The following is a 16943-nucleotide window of genomic DNA, read 5'->3' on the forward strand; positions in this document are numbered from 1 at the left end:
CGGCCCGGCTGGGTTTGTTCGGGGGCACAATGGACCCTCCGGCCCCATTGTGGCCGTACAAAGCCGAGGGACACCAGGCCGCGGGCGGGGACAGCCGCGGTTCAAACCAGCCCGGCCCCCCGTCGCCCCCCGCCGCTGTCATGAGAGGGGGCCCGCTGCAGCCGGCTGTCCCCGGCAGGGCGGGCAGGGACGGCGCTACCAGCGGGCAGGGCTAGGGGCGGGCAGGGACAACGACAGACCCGGTGACAGCCCCAGCCTCGTCCCCTCAGGCCCGGCCCGGGCCCCGGGCGCATGCGCAGTCCCACCCCTGTGGGAAGCGGAAGCGCAGGCTCGGGTCAGTGCCGGGGTGCCGTTAGGAGGGGGTGGGCGGCCGTTTAACGGCCACGCTGCGCGGGGGTGGCGGGGTCTTGTCGGTGGTGAGGGCGACTGGAGCCCCGGTGCTTGCTCGCAGCATGGCCCGGGTGCCGCACGGCCTCCCGAAGGAGAAGCTCGTCCCTTCCGGAGCTGGGCGCAGCGGCCCTCGCACCTCGCCCGGTGCAGGCCTCAGCCCTCCCCTCAGCGGCGGGCAGATACCGCCGGCCCTTCACCTGCCTGCGGCCTCTGGGACAGGCTCCGGCCCCTCAAGGGAGAGGGGTCTGGGGGTCTGTCTGTGCGCTGCTGCACGTCAGAAGTGGAGGAGTTTGTCCCTCTGTGGGCCAAGGCTAGAGGGCTCTCGTGAGGGCTGGAGTGGTTGCTGTGAACATTGCTGCTAACAACACTTTGCAATGCTGTGTGTTACTGTGGGCATAATAAAATTTGTATCGTGGTAGTTGTTTGCTGACAAGGTGAAGTTCAGTTGTATCATCAGTGGTTGTAGGGGTTATCTCTCAATTTTTATGTCTGCATAAAATGGGGGGGGAAGGGTTTTGATTATTTCAGGTTGTGGAGAAAACTTTTCCCCTGCAGATTCATGCACTTGATAAGTAGTACAGTTGAGATCCTATGGTAACCTGAAATCTCAGTTTCACACAAGTAACTTTAGAAATAAGCATCCAGCCTCAAACTGTTCGTCCGTTGCACAGAATGTGCATGTTTTACACTCTTGGGAAACTTAGCGTTGCAACATAAAACATTTTAGTCCTGATTCTGCCAGCTTTATTAGGGTGCCTCTGGTGAAAGTATTTCTCGAGTCAGGAGATTTTACTTGTTATCTTTTCTGCTGCTGTGATGGATAAGAAAGTAATTTCCTTAACATGACTGTTACTGTTTAGTAGTGAAACAGGATGGTTGCCATAATATAAACTAGTTTTTTTTTATAGTTTCAGTGAATGTGTTTGATACTAATATTAAAATGCTAGTAGTGGCCAAGGTACTTGCTTATATGTTTGGGTATGAACTTGTGATTGCTTAAGCTAAACTAGTACTGGTAGTGGAAATTTTTCTGATAATCTTTGTCTCATAGATTTGCTTAAATTGTTAGGCAAGAGGAGTGCTTCAAATGCAGGTGTGAGAAGGTACGAAAACATTTCTTTCCATTTATTACAGTACAGTATAGCTGGTAAGTTGCTTACTACACTTCTTGCTCTAGGTGTGTAGCCACTATGGACAGAATCTGTACTGAATCCTAACTAAAACTTGCTTGGACGCAGTGCAGTGTTGCAGAAGTAAGACCTGCCCATGGCATACTGTGTCTGTGACCTCAGATCATTTAGTCTGACCACATGCGTTAGTGATTGAAAGAAGACAACCTTCGCACCCATTGCTAGGTCTCCATGGAAAGTAATAAAACCCAATAACCCACCAGTGCTCAAACTGTTTGGAATTAGAGGTACAGCTTTCTTGGAAAAGCAAATGGCTGGAGTCTGAAGGGCACCCACGTAGCACTGGAAGTAGCATCATAGAGAGAGCAGTGCCCTAGCTTGCATCTGTGTGCAGCAGTGAAGCAGCTTCATACGCATTTATTTCTGATTTTATAACAATGAGGTCTACTGTATACTCTCAGCTTTATTTCGTATGTATTTCATACTGCATTATGTAAGGAATAATTTTTTTATGACGAGGGTGGTGAAATACTGGAACAGGCTGCCCAGAGAGGTGGTAGATGCCCATCCCTGGAAACATTCAAGGTCAGGCTGGATGGGACCCTGAGCAACCCGATGTAGTTGAAAAGGTCCCTGCTTATTGCAGGTGCGTTGCACTAGGTGACCTTTAGAAGTCCCTTCCAACCCAAACTATTCTATGATTAAAGAGGATGGTATTCAAAAACTGTACCTGGAGGGTATTAGATATTTAAACTCCAAAGACTCGAGTAGCTTTAAAAGTTGTCGATTCAAAATACTTCTGTGAGTTCAACTTCCTTTTTTTCTTTGGTATACCATAAGCATGTGTATTGTAATGTAACACTCCTGAGACAGTTTGTAACTGAAATGTCAGAAATCAGCAGTGTGAAGAACAGGAAAAATTGTACCTGTTTAATTAAAACATAGTGAATTTCTTCACTGTTTAACTGAGAAGGGATTTGACTTTTGAGTAAAATCAAAATAAAACCAAAACAGATTTTCTGAGAATAAAGAAAACAAAGCTTGATGGACCTTGTTACCTCCAGTTTTCATTGGAAAGTCCTTAAAAATAAAATGTTGCTGTGGTAGAGGAATGATGCTTTAGTAGAGGAAAGAGCACATCTGTCATAGACGTTGTGCCAAACTTCTTTGCATTGAGATTTCTAGAAATAAAAATGGAGGTAATCAATAGTTTTAATTTTTATCTCACAACTCTCTCTCTACGGAACGTGTCAATTGGATCATTTGGCATGGTATTAAGTTCTGCCACGGAATTCAGAGACTCTCTTTGATCTTTTGGTATTTCCTAAACTGAAAATAGGCTTATTCCATTTTTAATTATTTTATGTCTAGCTAATGCTTCCATCTGTGTCTTTTAAAATAGATTAGTTCAAAATTGCTGTGCATGTTAGAAATCCCATTTAATGTATTAACTTCACTATTAATGATAGATTTGTAGTTTCACAAAATACAGGTAAACCTCCAATTCTTTAAATAGGTCTTGAAAATTATATCTTCAAATCACAGGTTGGTAAAATGGATTGAATTTCTGATTCAAAGCAGAACTGATACTACCAAAACCATTGTAGAAGTAGAGGTATTGCAACTGGTGCCATATCAATGGACTACTGTCTATAAACTCAGATGGTAACTGAGCCAAGTTACCATCTTAGTACAGTCAAGGTACAAGACTGATTTCCAAAGTTATTCACTGACCTCAATTAAAGAGATCCATATATTTTTAGTGGAAAAATCAAACCATTAATTATAACAGTGTTGTACACTGTTATAAAGCTTTTAATTATGTCTATACTTGTTTTTCTAGCAATGTGTACTTTTCTATATTTTACGCTATCAATCTGAAATTTTTAAAGTCATATTTATGAAAACCTTTTGATATTTACAGTTTTCACTGGTATAAAAAGCAGAAGTGGAAGGCCCAGTGAATGGGCACTTATGTCCAGTTAGTTAATGGGAAGAAAACTTGTTCAAACTGTTTAAAGGCCAGAACAACACAACAAGCTATCAGCAAAAGCAGAAAAATAACAGTTCAGTTTCCAAGCTGCAATTTTTTTTTTTTTTTGATTGTAGAATTTCATTATGTTCCCCAGTATTGCATTTTAGAATCTTGTTTTTATTTCTTTCAGATTGCCGTGAGTTTCAGAGATCAGCCATGGGCATTAAAGGTTTGCAGGGATTTGTGGCAAGAGTTTGCCCTGATGCATGCAGAATGGTAGATCTGAGAGAAATGGCTGAAAACCATCGCATCGATCATCCTGATTTCCCACCTGTTATCGTAGTAGATGCCATGAGTTGTGTTAGATACTGGTACACACCAGAATCCTGGGTGTGCGGTGGCCAGTGGCGAGAGTACCTTGCCATTTTAGAGGATTTTATTAAAGCTTTTATGGCAGCTGGCATCAAGTTGGTGTTTTACTTTGACGGAGTGGTAGAAGATAAAAAGAGAGATGAGTGGATCAAACGAAGGTTGCAGAATAACAAGGAAATAGCCAGAATATTTCAGTTTATCAAGACTCACAGGAAGCAACCAGGGAGAGGAATGTTCGTTGTTCCTTCAGCTTTGCCTACTTTTACACGTTTTGCCCTGAAGTCGCTTGGTCAAAAAACAGTATGCACATTGCAAGAGGCAGACTTTGAGGTGGCTGCATATGGTTTGCAACAGAACTGCATAGGAATTCTCGGGCAAGATAGCGACTACCTCATCTATAATACATGCCCCTACTTTTCTATTGAGAAGCTCCGTTTGGACACACTAGTAACTGTTATGTACTCTCGAGAAGATCTTTGCCGTGCCTTGGGCCTTAGTTTGACACACCTCCCTCTCTTTGCTTGCTTGCTTGGCAATGATGTTGTTCCGGAAAGCTTGTTGGAAGGCTTTTGGCATAAATGTTTAGTCACCAGTCCCCACAAGAATAACAGCTACAACAGAAGAACAAATATACTTCTAGCTGTAGCAAATTACATCTCTAAAGTTCCATGCTCATACAGCAGCCTAAAACACTTGGAAGAGATGCTACCGTTGGGATCAGACAAGACATTACTTTACAGAGGAGTGGAGTCCTATCTTTTGCCTGGGCAGCAGTCTCCATGGATTCCTCCCAACATAACAAGTTGCGAAATGTTCTCCCATCAGCACCAGACAACTGTGTGTCAAGATAAGGAAATCTTTCAGGTACCTTGGGTTTTTTAAAGTTTAATGGTCACTTTATTGCTATGACTACGTAGTGGAAGTTGGTAAGGAGTACACCGGACCTATTGATTTAAATTTGCTTGAGCAGAATCTTTTGTCTGTACAGCCATGGTTAGGACTATTACATGCATCACAACGAGGGCAGATGCAGCACATTTAATTAAAAGTGGTTCCTCTCTTTCTGAAGCGTCAGGCAGGTCAAATAATGGGAAGCAGCTCCTGTATAGGCCTATAGCTGGGCGTAGAGATGTACTTCCCATGTATTGCACAATGTCATGGCTTGCTTTTTACTTTGAGAACCCACAAGTCAGCTACAGCTGGTTAGTGGTCAGCTTGGCTGTGCCTGGCACATGCAGTCAAGGTATCAAAGGGAGCTGTGCTAAGAATGCAGAAGTTGAAATTGCTCCTGTGGAGGAGATGAGGAAGCATCCTATAAATCTGTATTTTGTGATTTTTGAATCAGGTTAATTATCCTTCAGATTCATTGTCCCTGAAGGAACCAAAAGCACTTTGAGTGGCTTGTTAATCCTTAAAAGGCAGGGCTGCACTAGCAAGTTTCACTTGTGGCTTCCCACATGGGCAGAGATGCACTGGTGTTGGGGTGAGAAATGGTACAGTCAGGTTGGGTCACTCTGAGAGATTGGATGTGTTAGCTAGGGTAGCCTAGCGAATAGAAAACTGAGCTACCTTGCATCAGAATTTATACAATAGTAGTAAGTCTAGAGTATAATTCTGTAAATTCATGGCAATTAACATATTGAGATTTAATTTAAAAAAAAGTCTATACAAGGTAGTGTATTTTAGACCCTATATTAGCCATCTGTTACTCTCTATTTTGTTAGGTACCTATAGACTTGAAATAGAGAGGGTTGGGTTTTTTTGTCTGTCTCTTACTTATCTTGAGCATTTTCTTGAGAAATATTTTTCTGTTTCCTCATATTACTCTAGAGTAATCCTATAATTTACATTTTCTAAAAAGACTCTCAGATATTTAAAAACTACATTGTAACCTATGCAATGCTCATCTCAGCTAAACTGAGAGATATTTCAGGGTTTTAATTAACCACACATAGATACAATACATGTAACTTTTGACTGTAGTAGTTAAATAGAAGACATTATTTAAAAGAAACAACAACCCTACATCCTAATAAAGTGTTGAAAAATACTGTTTATGCTTGAAGTGCAAGGAAAAAATAGCCAGAATGTAATTATCTAGGTTGGATTATGGCCAGGACAATAGTGGTAATACCCTTGCTTCTTAACAGAATGTACCATGCGGTCTTTATGACAAGCAGTCATTATTTCTTGGCTAGAACTTTCATTTGAAGGGTTGCAGTTCTCTTGCATCATGCTGAGCTACTGCTGTAATAAAATAATAATGTTTAGAAACTCCATTGAAGAATGCCTCACTGTTGATGCATAAATCCTATGTTAAACCAGTCCCTGGGCCAAGGAGATTACAAAGTTGTAGACATGTTAACTTGTCTTTTGTTTTTGTTACAGGTGTTTAAATATTTGTATATGTAATGTGTATGCTTTGCTTCATGTTTTGAAACCCCTATGTAGTTCTGCTTACCTTGCACATAATCTGAACTGCACGTAAATGAAATGCACAGCTCAGTTCCAGCCTTGAGGACAGCCTCATGTTGCTGCTTCTCTCAGAAAAGAAGAGCATAACTTTCTAGCTGACTGTAGGTGTAAATCAGAAGTATTTTTCAAGATACAGCATTGAATACAGCAATACTTTTGAAATCAGCTTGTATTCTTTTCAAGTATTTTCTTGCAAATTGCAAGAAACTAGAATTTTCAAATTATCTCATTTGTGACAGTGGTTTGTATGAAATAGTTCAATGCTTCTTTCAAATCATGCTTAGAAATACTTAATTCTTTGTTTTATACAAAAGTAGATTTGGGGAATTACATTGCTAACGTATATTAGGAATACTGAAGTATTTCCTCCTGGGCAACCATTAATGTATTGCTATCAGAAAATACTTTGTTGATTGGCATTGTACACAGAAGCCTGTCATTGATTTTATGCGCATGTGAGAATTTCTTCTGAAAGTAGGACATTTCAGAAGAATTAGTTTTGATCAGTAACGACCCAGTGATTGACTGCTGCTTTAACCTGCTGAGTTCCCAGGTTTGCAGATACTGGAATTCCACAGAAATGTTGGATTTGGCTATGGCCAGTGATCTGGTAGTTCCCAGTGAAAGAGGTGGTAACTGTGTGAATGGCACAACCCAAATAATACAGATAGCATGACAAATGGAGGGAATGCAGAGCCCAGAAACTCCAGTGCCTGCTCACCAGGCAGCATGGATCCAGGAGAATTTATTAGTGGCACCCCACAGAAATAATTGACTCTGCTCAGCTGTTTGAGCACCCCCATAGTTTTGATCTGAGGTTGTGAAGTAGAAAGTCTGTCTGGCTCTGCACTTGGCCAGTCCAGGCTACAAGTGTAAGTGGTTGAAATTCTGTGCTGCCTGAGGGCAGCCCTGTTGCTTTTGCATCTAAGCTGCTCCAGACCAGTGGTCCCTGTTGGTACTGAGGCTGCTTGTAGCCAGCTGCTGTAGCCAGAAGTATTTGCATACAGTGTGTGGTTAATATGCAGCCTGGGTGATACTGTGATTCTGCTTTTCAGCAACAGCCTGCAGACCTGGTTTTCCTCACTAGAGTAGATTGTGTTTCTTTTCTTGGGTGAAGTGCGGTGAAGTTAAGTATTCTAATTTCACCACAATGTAAACTATGCAAAGTCAGCTTGGGAAAGAAATGGAGCCATCTTATATAGTTCATCTTGCAATAAGATTAAAAATTTGGGTTTTGCCATGCCTTCATTCACTATTAAAGGAGGGAAGATACGTTTTCAGGTGACTTAAGGACGGCTGCTTATTTTTCTGTCTGAATTCAGAATCAATTTTAAGAATAATTACGCTCTAAAAAAACTGTCATTAAAAACCCCAAGTTTTAAGAATTTGAGGAGGGGCTAAGAAAGGCATTGATGGGTTTCCTGGGGATTCCTGTCCACAAAAAGATAGATAATAGTCTGAAAATATACTATACTGGTGTTATTTGAAAAAGCACTTGTTCCCTCCCTGGCCATTCCCTCCATTTCCACTGTAAGTACTGAAAGTACTATTTTCTTGAACAGTGAATACACTTTGTTACTTTGCGATCCTTTTGAATTTTGGAGATAATGCCGCCTTCTTTCTTTAAACAAACAGTTAGCTAAAGAACAGCATATCCAATCAGAAAATTATACAATCTTCAATATCCTGAGTAATGGAGAGATTGAGTGCAGCAACTCTTTGGAAGATGAATGTGATACAGAGATTCCTGGACAAGCACTTATCTACCGCCCTGCTCGTCAGCATATTTATTCTGTCTTGTTGGAATCTGGAAAAGGTAAGGATTAAACTACTTACATCATTATTCAAACATACTTTCAATTTTGAAATAGAAATCTTGAATTCATTGTTTCAGTGGCTATATCAGCATGGCATTTAGGATAAAAACTGTGAGCAGCCAAAGTGTACTTCTTAAGGAATCAAGAGAAAATGTGACAATGAAATTGCAGTTTTTCTACATGCTGTTCAATTTCAGTGCTTTTAAAGAGATTTTTAAAATTTGGTTTCTTTTCCTTGTTAAATGGGAAGTTTTGAAAGTTGTTAATGATCAAAAGATTGAGCAAAAGAATGACATTTAGAGGATTTTAAAAGTTTGAGAGGATGTGAAACCTCATGTTGCTTTGATAAGTGTAGCTCCTGATGAATTAGTGAGTTGTAATACACTTCTGCAAAACAGTAATGCACTGTTACAGTTTACCTTCTGTTGATTTTAAGTCTGCAATTTTAAGAACAGTAGATAGTCAAATATACTTACTGCAGTAATACAAATGCAAGTAGCCATGCCAGTGATTATTAGTTCTTTCATCAAAGTGCAAGAAAATCTGATTCTTTATCCAGTGGTATAAACAGATTCTGTGGCACGTATATATATCTGTGCTTCCATTCTTCTGTTGTAACAGGACAGAGAATTCTTTATTCACATCCTTGGACAAATTTTATGTTCTTAAGACTTCCATTAGTTAAAAGTTATCTTTACAGTGTCTTTTAGGCAGTGAGTTGAAAATTAAAAATGTACTGAACTTTTGTTCTTTCTAACATGTTGATTTCTCCTTGGTAATCACTTTACATTTTATTGATGAAAGTGCACTGCCATCAAACCTAATATTCAAACTATGTGCTTAGAAAGGCACAGAAAGGTAATTAAGTACATGACTTCCTTCAGCAACTAGAGGTTGAAGTTGTGCCATAATAGGGAAAAAAAATAGGAAAAACTGAATCAGAGTTTATATAGTCATTTGGAGAGAGTAACAAAAATCTCAGCAGTAATCATGCACATCTGTCATTTTTCATTTTTCGGCCTACTGCCTCTAAATTTTGTAGACAATTACAACTTGGTTGGGTTTTGTTTATTCCTCTAAGCAGCAGGATATTCACTGATGTTTTCAGAAACACCCAGACCAAAACTTCTAATTAACAATTGTTGCTGTGAAATGGCAGGGTAGTAGGCACATTTGCATTTGTGTTGCAGTGTTTGTAGTACTCAGATGAAGAAGATTAGAATTGAAATACAGAAACATTAATTTAGAATCTTATTGTAAATGAAATTCGAACCTGAAAGAGGTCTTCTTTTAAGAAAGTGATTTTAGAATAAAACCACAGATAACATGTATTATTTGTTCTCAGTTCATGCTTCAAATTCTAGAGATAATTTTCTAAATTATCCCTCAATCCTTAACCCTTCCAGAAAGGTAGGTAGAGTGTGTCTGCATGGGCACCCATATTAAATCTACATTTTTAGTGTGTGTATCTACCTCTTAACTGTTTTAACCATGTCACTTCCTTGTAGTTCATGGGTTGCTTTTTTACTCCAGTGTATAGTTGCTTCCAAGAGTGTAGATCATTAATCAGTCTGTATGGGAATTCATAAGTAAACGTCAGGATTATTTTTTATGAATTTGCTTCTAGACCTACTAGGAAGTTTTGTTCTTTGCAAAGTAAGTAGAATCCTTCGCCAGTTTCCCTCAGATGAGGTCAAGTTGACTGGTTTTTGTAATTTGATGAGGGGTAGGATGGGAAGAAGTAACCTACACTGCATGCAGGTTATAGTATAATGTGCAATTACTTTGGATAGCATTAAAAAGGAGCTTCTCAGAAGGAGTCAACCAATTAAATTAGTCCATGTGGAGTTTGCTGCCATTGTGATACAGTTGCTGATGTAGCTCATTTGAAGATAACTTGGCTAACTCTACACAGTGTTCTAGTTTGCAGTGGAGATGCATGTGTTAGTGATCCTCTTTTTTATTCCTTAAGATCCCTCAATTACAAGATTCCTGTGTTGGAAACTGACATCTTTGCAGTTTGCAAATCTGCTTATTTACTGTTAAATAAGGATAGCAGAGCAGCCAACATCTAGTAAAAGCAGCAGTTACAGTTGTAGTAAGAACAAGTTAAAAAATAATGTAAACTGTTTCCTCTATGCTGAAACAAGAAACTGTTACTTTTGAATGTCTAGGTTGAGATTTCCAAGGGTGCTCAATTTCTTAGGAGACCCAAGAATCCATAGGAGCTGGATGTTGTCATATCCTTTGAAATCACCCGCCTAGACCATGCCACTTTGCCTGAAGCCATAGTGCGATAAGCATTTCTTTTGCTGTCAGTGCCAGTTTAAGTAATTCTCTTGCATGGTCACTCATTTCAGTCCCTGTACAACCTTTCAGTTGTGCTGGTGCAGCTGTTCGTGCAGCTGTGTGGCAGCCTAGTCCCAGAAACTGAAAATATCCCCCCTCTCTCATCCCTCCCTTTCTTGCAGTCAGGTAACTAACCTGGTTCTGTTTCCCCATCTGACTCTGTGTAGCCACAAACAGCTGTGGTGAAACAGCCCGAGGGAATGGCAGGGAGTGGGAATGAGCAAATCGGTGGTCGCCTGTAAAAGTTAGCAGTGCTGCTGAAAGAATTGCTCATGAAACTATCTGTGCCTTTGGTAAACTTTTATATATGGTAGCATGTACGTACCTTTACTCATGGAAATGTTGCTGGAGTCACAGCTTTATTTTTGACCCTACAAAAATAAATAAGGGGTTGATGGTGATCCTGATAGTGTGGCATTTGTTGCCTATGTATTTTTAAAGTATCTTTATGATTATGAGCTATTTCTGATCATTACGTGGTATATTGCATCTAGTGATATATAAATTGTCAACTTTTAGTATCTTCCCTAGAAAAACAGTACTATTGGAAAAATTAAAGAAGGAGGGGAAAATAACGGTAAATAATGCACCTTGATAGGCCAGCCAAACTCTTTCTTTTGTGTACGAAGAGTTCAGAACAAAGCTGGCAGGTTTTGGCACTAGCGCAGCCCATGGAAATACCTGCACCTGCATGGCTGTTGGCAATTAGGAGCTTATGTAATGTAGCCTAAGCCCATGGCCAGCTCCTGGAAGTCCTGGCATCGCTCCCAGTTCTAACATTAGCAAACCAGACTGACCCTCGCTTTGACGCTGTCAAAACCAATCCGTTAGCAGAATTTTTGCCACTTAATCACCAGTGACCACTCAGGAGGGCTGGCATTGTTGCAGGTGTACAGGAGCACACATAACAGCGTTTCCAACTGTCTCATGTTTTGGTGTTTTGCACATAGTTGAAATTTTCCTTAGGCTGCTTAAGTGGTGCTTCCACAGGTTGTTCAGAATCTATTTAAACAAAGGAACTGCTATTTTTTTAATTTCACTGGTGATATTCTGTATGTGCATTGTGGGGAAAGAAGTTTGAAAAAATTACTGCTTTTTTCCAGAGATATTTCCATGCAGGGAGGGTTGGCATTTAGTAATCATGTCTCCATTTTGTTCTTGGTATGTTAATCTGCTGTCAGTTTGCAGGACCTTGCTTTCAGCTATATTTATTTGGCTACTTATGTGAACAGTAATATAACAATAGTGAAAAGCACTCAGCTGATGCAGTGCTATGTCCTGTACCAACATTTGCGTATATTAGAAGAACAAAACTAGAGGTTTCCTATTGACTTCTCTTTTTACTGTGCTTGAGCTCAATGGGTGATGTAAAAATAGTATTTCACTGGCATTTAGAATTGAGAGACATTTTGATAAGTTGTTCTGTGAGTTGTGGAATTCATAAAGAGCAACTCTTCCCACTAGCTTCCCCTCAGCAAAGCTTTTATGTTTCTGTGCTTCTTCCTAGCATCCTCCTGACTTCTCCCCATGTCCTTGACAATTCCCTCCTGCAATATATGGTGTTCTCAAGTATGTTACCTATTGCCTCCTGCTCTCCCCAAATCCCACTTACCTTTTTATGCAGCTCTAGTTCTTGCATGGCTACTTGTGTATTGATTTGCCATCCAGAGCGTTCAGATGCAACAGGAAACTTGACTTTCCTGCCTTCCTTTCAATTGGTGCCCTAACAGGATCCCTGTCAGCTGAGTCACTGGTTTCACAAAATATTTAGGAATTTAATACATTTGAAACTTCTCTGTCAGATTTAGTTGAAACAGAGCAGTGCATCTGTGAATTAATTGTAAGAAGGACAGATGTCCAAATTGTATTAGGCTTGCTTCCTTAAGAAGCCAGGCTAAAATTTGGGAGGCTGAGCGAGCTGAATAGATTGAATAAAGCAGAGTAATTTACGTAATAAATCTTAAAACAGATTGCTAAAACATCAAGATGTTTCTGAAAGTGACTTTGGGACATTAAATTGGAGGGGTTTGTTCATGAAATAGCACTTATCTTGATTTATAAACAAGGTTTGAGACTATTCAGCTACTGGAATGCAGTTTAAGGCTTTTTTTTTTTCCCACCAGTGTAGATATTTTTCATTTTATTCTTAATGTCATCAGTTTTTGAACAGTGAAGCATGGGAAGCCAGGTGTAATGCTGTCCCTTGTAGTCCAGCTGTTGGTTCTTCAGTCCCTCACCTTTATAAGGAGTTTGTGCTGCAGATCCATGGGTAAGGACGGAAGAAGCAGCAAGGCTGTAAAACAGCTTTTGTCGTGTTCTTTCCCCCCCTCTCTTATCCCTGACACTAGAACTCCATCTGAGGAATTTCTGGCTTTGCACCATAGCACACTGCTCGTTCATTCATGCCAACAGTCATTTGCAGCATTGAGCTATGAACGAGATCAGGAAACTAAGGTGACCAAACCTTTTGGGCTGGTGGAGGAAAGGGAAGGAGAGTGTTGGAGAGATTGTGCTTGTTTGTTTTAAACTAGGTGAAGTTTTTTATTAGAGTTCATAATGAGGCATCAGAAATACTTGTGCAGAAAAGTGCAGGGTGATTGGAATTGATGATAAAAGGCAGGAATTTTTAAGAACAGTGGCTTCAGCACTGGGTGGGAGCTGGAAGGAATTAGAGATGCAATTCTGTGAATCTGGAAAGGGACACGGGAAGGAAAAAAAAAAAGCTTTGAGATTTGCCTGGAAAAGATTTAAAACACTGTTCCAAGTGCCCAGGACTAGCTAAATCTGTTTACTTCATACTGTTTACCAGACTACAGAGAGTGGAAATTTAGGGCACTGTAGCGTGGTTACCACAAGCAAAATCTGAATAGAATGCAGAAGCACCATTTATAACAACGTTAATGATTCTAGGCTTTTTTTATGAAGAATTGCATTGGAATGATTATGAGCTGACTATTGGAAATTGGATAGACTGCATTTCAAAAATTCTTAAATGCTTGATTTTTTTCTGAGGGTACATTTTTTTTAAGTGTCAAGTAGTTAGATGCACAGCTCAAGTAGTGAAACTTTTAATTTAAGAGGCACCCTAGTCTTTACTGGGAGGCAGGGCAGAGTTGAGGTTAGGGGGTAGGAAGCCACTTGAGCTATTATGCATAAACAATTCCTTTATACTAGATAAAAAGTCTAGAACAATGGGCTGTAAAAGCTCTGCATCTGACGGTGGAATGACTCCATTGCTATCAGCTTTCAAATAGCCATCAAGGCCTCCTTATAAAGATTTTGTCTCAAACACTGACACAGGAAATGTCAGGGCAAGTTGGGAGGAGAATCATATTAATGAATGCCTGTATATGTGGCAGTGTGACAGCCCTGAGAGACTGAGGTAGCTCATGTAGGTCCCTAAGCTATGCCAGATGCCTCCACAGCTTCCTGAACTGGCTTGGAATGGGAAGGCCTAAAATTGGCTGAGAGCCCTTTTAGAATGCTTTCCACAGACTCTTGTACTTACATTTTTGGCTGCTGTTCCCAACTCCAAACTCATGTTTATAGTACATAATTCAAACTCTCTTCATTTGTTCTGATGATTTGTCATAAAGACACTAAAACTAATTTTTCTTGGTTTGGTTTGGTTTTAAAGAAGCTCAGAAAACAAGTCATTATGAAGTGACTTCTATTACTTTAGAATCCTGATCACCACTGCTTCCAACTTTTACACTAGTGTCGATACTTGCATTGACTTACTGATCCAATTCTGTCTTTTTTAGGTGGAGCCTATCCTTTGGTAAAAGAGTGGTTTGTGTATTTTGGAAATCCTCTCCAGCAGCCAGAGCTGATACAACCTGTAAAACCTTCTATTCCAGGTAGAATAAAAATGTGTTTAAATCTGAACCGAAATAATGATATCACTCAAATCAGGTTAGACAATACATCATCACATGTTTGATATGGAATCCAAAACGACTGTGGGGAGAACAAGCTAAAGTAGAAATGCTGCATGCCTGTAATTGCTTTTAATTACCCTGTGTAATTATAATAGGATTCAGCTTTGAGGTATAGGTTATTACTACGTCTTGTTAAACCCAGTGCTAATTCAAACATCAGTTCTAAAGCGCAAACTGTTTCTCAGAGGTTCTAAATACTGCTCTGAGACCAGGATAAGTGGTATATAGGGTCATATTACAATTCTTCTATTAAGCTGTTTGAGAGAATGTGTTAATGAAACTGGTGGAGAATATAAAAAAGGGTCATTTTTAGATCACTTGTGACAACCCAAAAGGAGAATCCAGCTTTCAGTAAAAAAAAAAATTAGGCTATCTTTTTCTGTGAAGCTGTTTCTACTGTCTTAAGCATCAAGTGTTTTGTGTGTTTTTATCTTCTGTCCTTTGGTAAAGGACATATTCATGAACACTCTTAGTGAAATTAGTGTTATGAGGAATGTGTTACATTTACGAGGAAGTATCGTACACTTTAGTGAAAAGATTGGGCACCGTATATGTCACTCGTCTCTTTATCACTAAATTGTTTCATGCAATACAAGTTCAGGATAGGAAGTAAACAGTACTGTATCAATTCTGTTATTTCAGAGGGAAAATTGTTCTAATTGTTCATTTGTCCATGCTATTGTAGTCATAACCCCTCTGTCTTTACTCTCACAGCTCTCTCTCTGTCTAGTAATATGCTGTCGTGTGGATCAGGAGCTCAGAGTTTTTTGTCTTTCATATGAAATGAATTAGTTACATTGATATACAATACCATTGACACTTGTTAAGAAAAATTATTATCTACTCAACTTTTTGAGAGTAATTACCAGCGCTTCTTCCCTCAGTACCCAGAACTTTCTGTAGCAGTCCTCGTTCTGACTGGTCTAAATCCAGATTCAGAAGTTGAAATGCATGCACTTTTTTTTTGTTGGTTAGGGATTGCTTTAGAACCTACTTGTTTTTAATTTTCTAGGGTTATAGTAAATTATCTTTTAAGGTATCCTAAGATTGTACATTTATCTTCATATTTGAAACTTGTATATTTAATGAGAGTCTTCAAATTCAAGGATGACAGAAAAACAGTTGCTTTTTACATATTCGCCTTTTCAAAATCCATTTGAAAGGAACTGTTTGGAAAGAAATGAGTTATACAGACGAAGTACAAACAAGGTTTCATTTAGTTTCACTGTCCGATACCCCTGATACAATATTAGGAGAGTCATTATCTAATTGACTTGATGATAGCATGAAATTGCTGTGAAATTGATATGAATATATGAATATGCAGGGTAAAAATTGATTGATCTGTCCTGTACAACTGTTTTATTTCAGCATACAATGGTCTGGGAACATGCATTTGTAAAACAAGCAAACAAAACTCAAGGAAGTATAAACCATAACTATGTAGTTACATTTCAGTTTGCATGGCAAATATACTGTATTTATTGTTGTGAAATTTTCCTTCCCAGATAGTATAGTACCTTCCTCCCTTCCTGGAGAGGAATCCACTTAATCTCAGGTACTCTGGTTCTACTGCTCTGCAAACATTGAACCCACCTTCATGTTGACAATAAACAGGATTTAAAATCACTATGTTTGTTTGTTTATAGCAACCACATAAGAGGAGTTTATAAAAACAGCATCTTCTCAGCCATAATCTTTACTAACTCAGTAATGAAAGGCTGTTCAGGCAGACTATTAAAAAAGGGGAGGAGGACTTCTAGTGTTTATTTTTAGTGCTCTGTTGTCATTCCTTCAGCGAACAAATATTTTTCTAAAATTTTTGCAGTCCATATTTGTATGCCTTACATTCGCTCATGCATCTTTTATTTTCCACAGCGTGACTTTCTAATTCACCAAATAAGGTTCTCCACAGCGCATCACATTTTTCAGACAGGGATCATATTTAGAGCTAAATTTAAAGAAGTTGTTATAGGAAGTTAGAGTTCAAAGCTGTCAATCAAGATCTGGTTACTCAAAAAGAGAAAAAACCTTACGAGAAACTATTTGAAAAATCACAGGTGCAATTAATCTGGGAAGGTTCTTTGTTTTATCTTTTTTGGAAGAAAATAACAATCTCATCATCACAACTACTTTAGAAGTATACTGAGAATATGTGGGAAATCCTGACTCTATTGAATTTGATTTAGATTAAAAAGTCTGAAGAGAGAATATTTGATATGAACTTTGAACTGTAATGCACATAACTGTAAATATCTGAAGTTTTACATTGATCTTAAAAAAAAAAGTAGATTTCCCACACATTTTTTGTGTGTGTATAAAACAACAGAATGATCTTGCATCTGAAAAGCTTGCAGGTGATAGTTTGAATGTTAGCTTTTTTTTTTTTTTAAACAAAGTATCAAATCCTACAGGCTGTGAGATAACAGCTTAAAATATATTTAAAATATATTGTGTATTACGTATATGTATTTTTCTTGAGAGACAATCTTCT

General features: G+C 39.1%; 1 protein-coding gene across 4 annotated transcripts in view; it reads left to right on the forward strand.

Moving 5' to 3' along the window:
* The first annotated feature begins 279 nt into the window (after positions 1–279).
* FAM120B (family with sequence similarity 120 member B) overlaps positions 280–16943 on the forward strand; it is a 54748-nt gene continuing 38084 nt past the window's right edge. For 3 of the 4 annotated variants that reach the window (XM_075748631.1, XM_075748630.1, XM_075748629.1), the window contains exons 1-4: positions 280–334; positions 3686–4731; positions 7978–8158; positions 14273–14368. In XM_075748631.1, coding sequence (XP_075604746.1) covers positions 292–334; positions 3686–4731; positions 7978–8158; positions 14273–14368 — 1366 coding nt within the window. In that variant the 5' untranslated portion in view covers positions 280–291. The remainder of the gene's footprint in view (positions 335–3685; positions 4732–7977; positions 8159–14272; positions 14369–16943) is intronic. The other variant, XM_075748633.1, reaches the window with a different exon arrangement.

Source organism: Balearica regulorum, chromosome 3 (assembly GCF_011004875.1).
Source record: "Balearica regulorum gibbericeps isolate bBalReg1 chromosome 3, bBalReg1.pri, whole genome shotgun sequence".
Lineage (NCBI taxonomy): Eukaryota > Metazoa > Chordata > Aves > Gruiformes > Gruidae > Balearica > Balearica regulorum.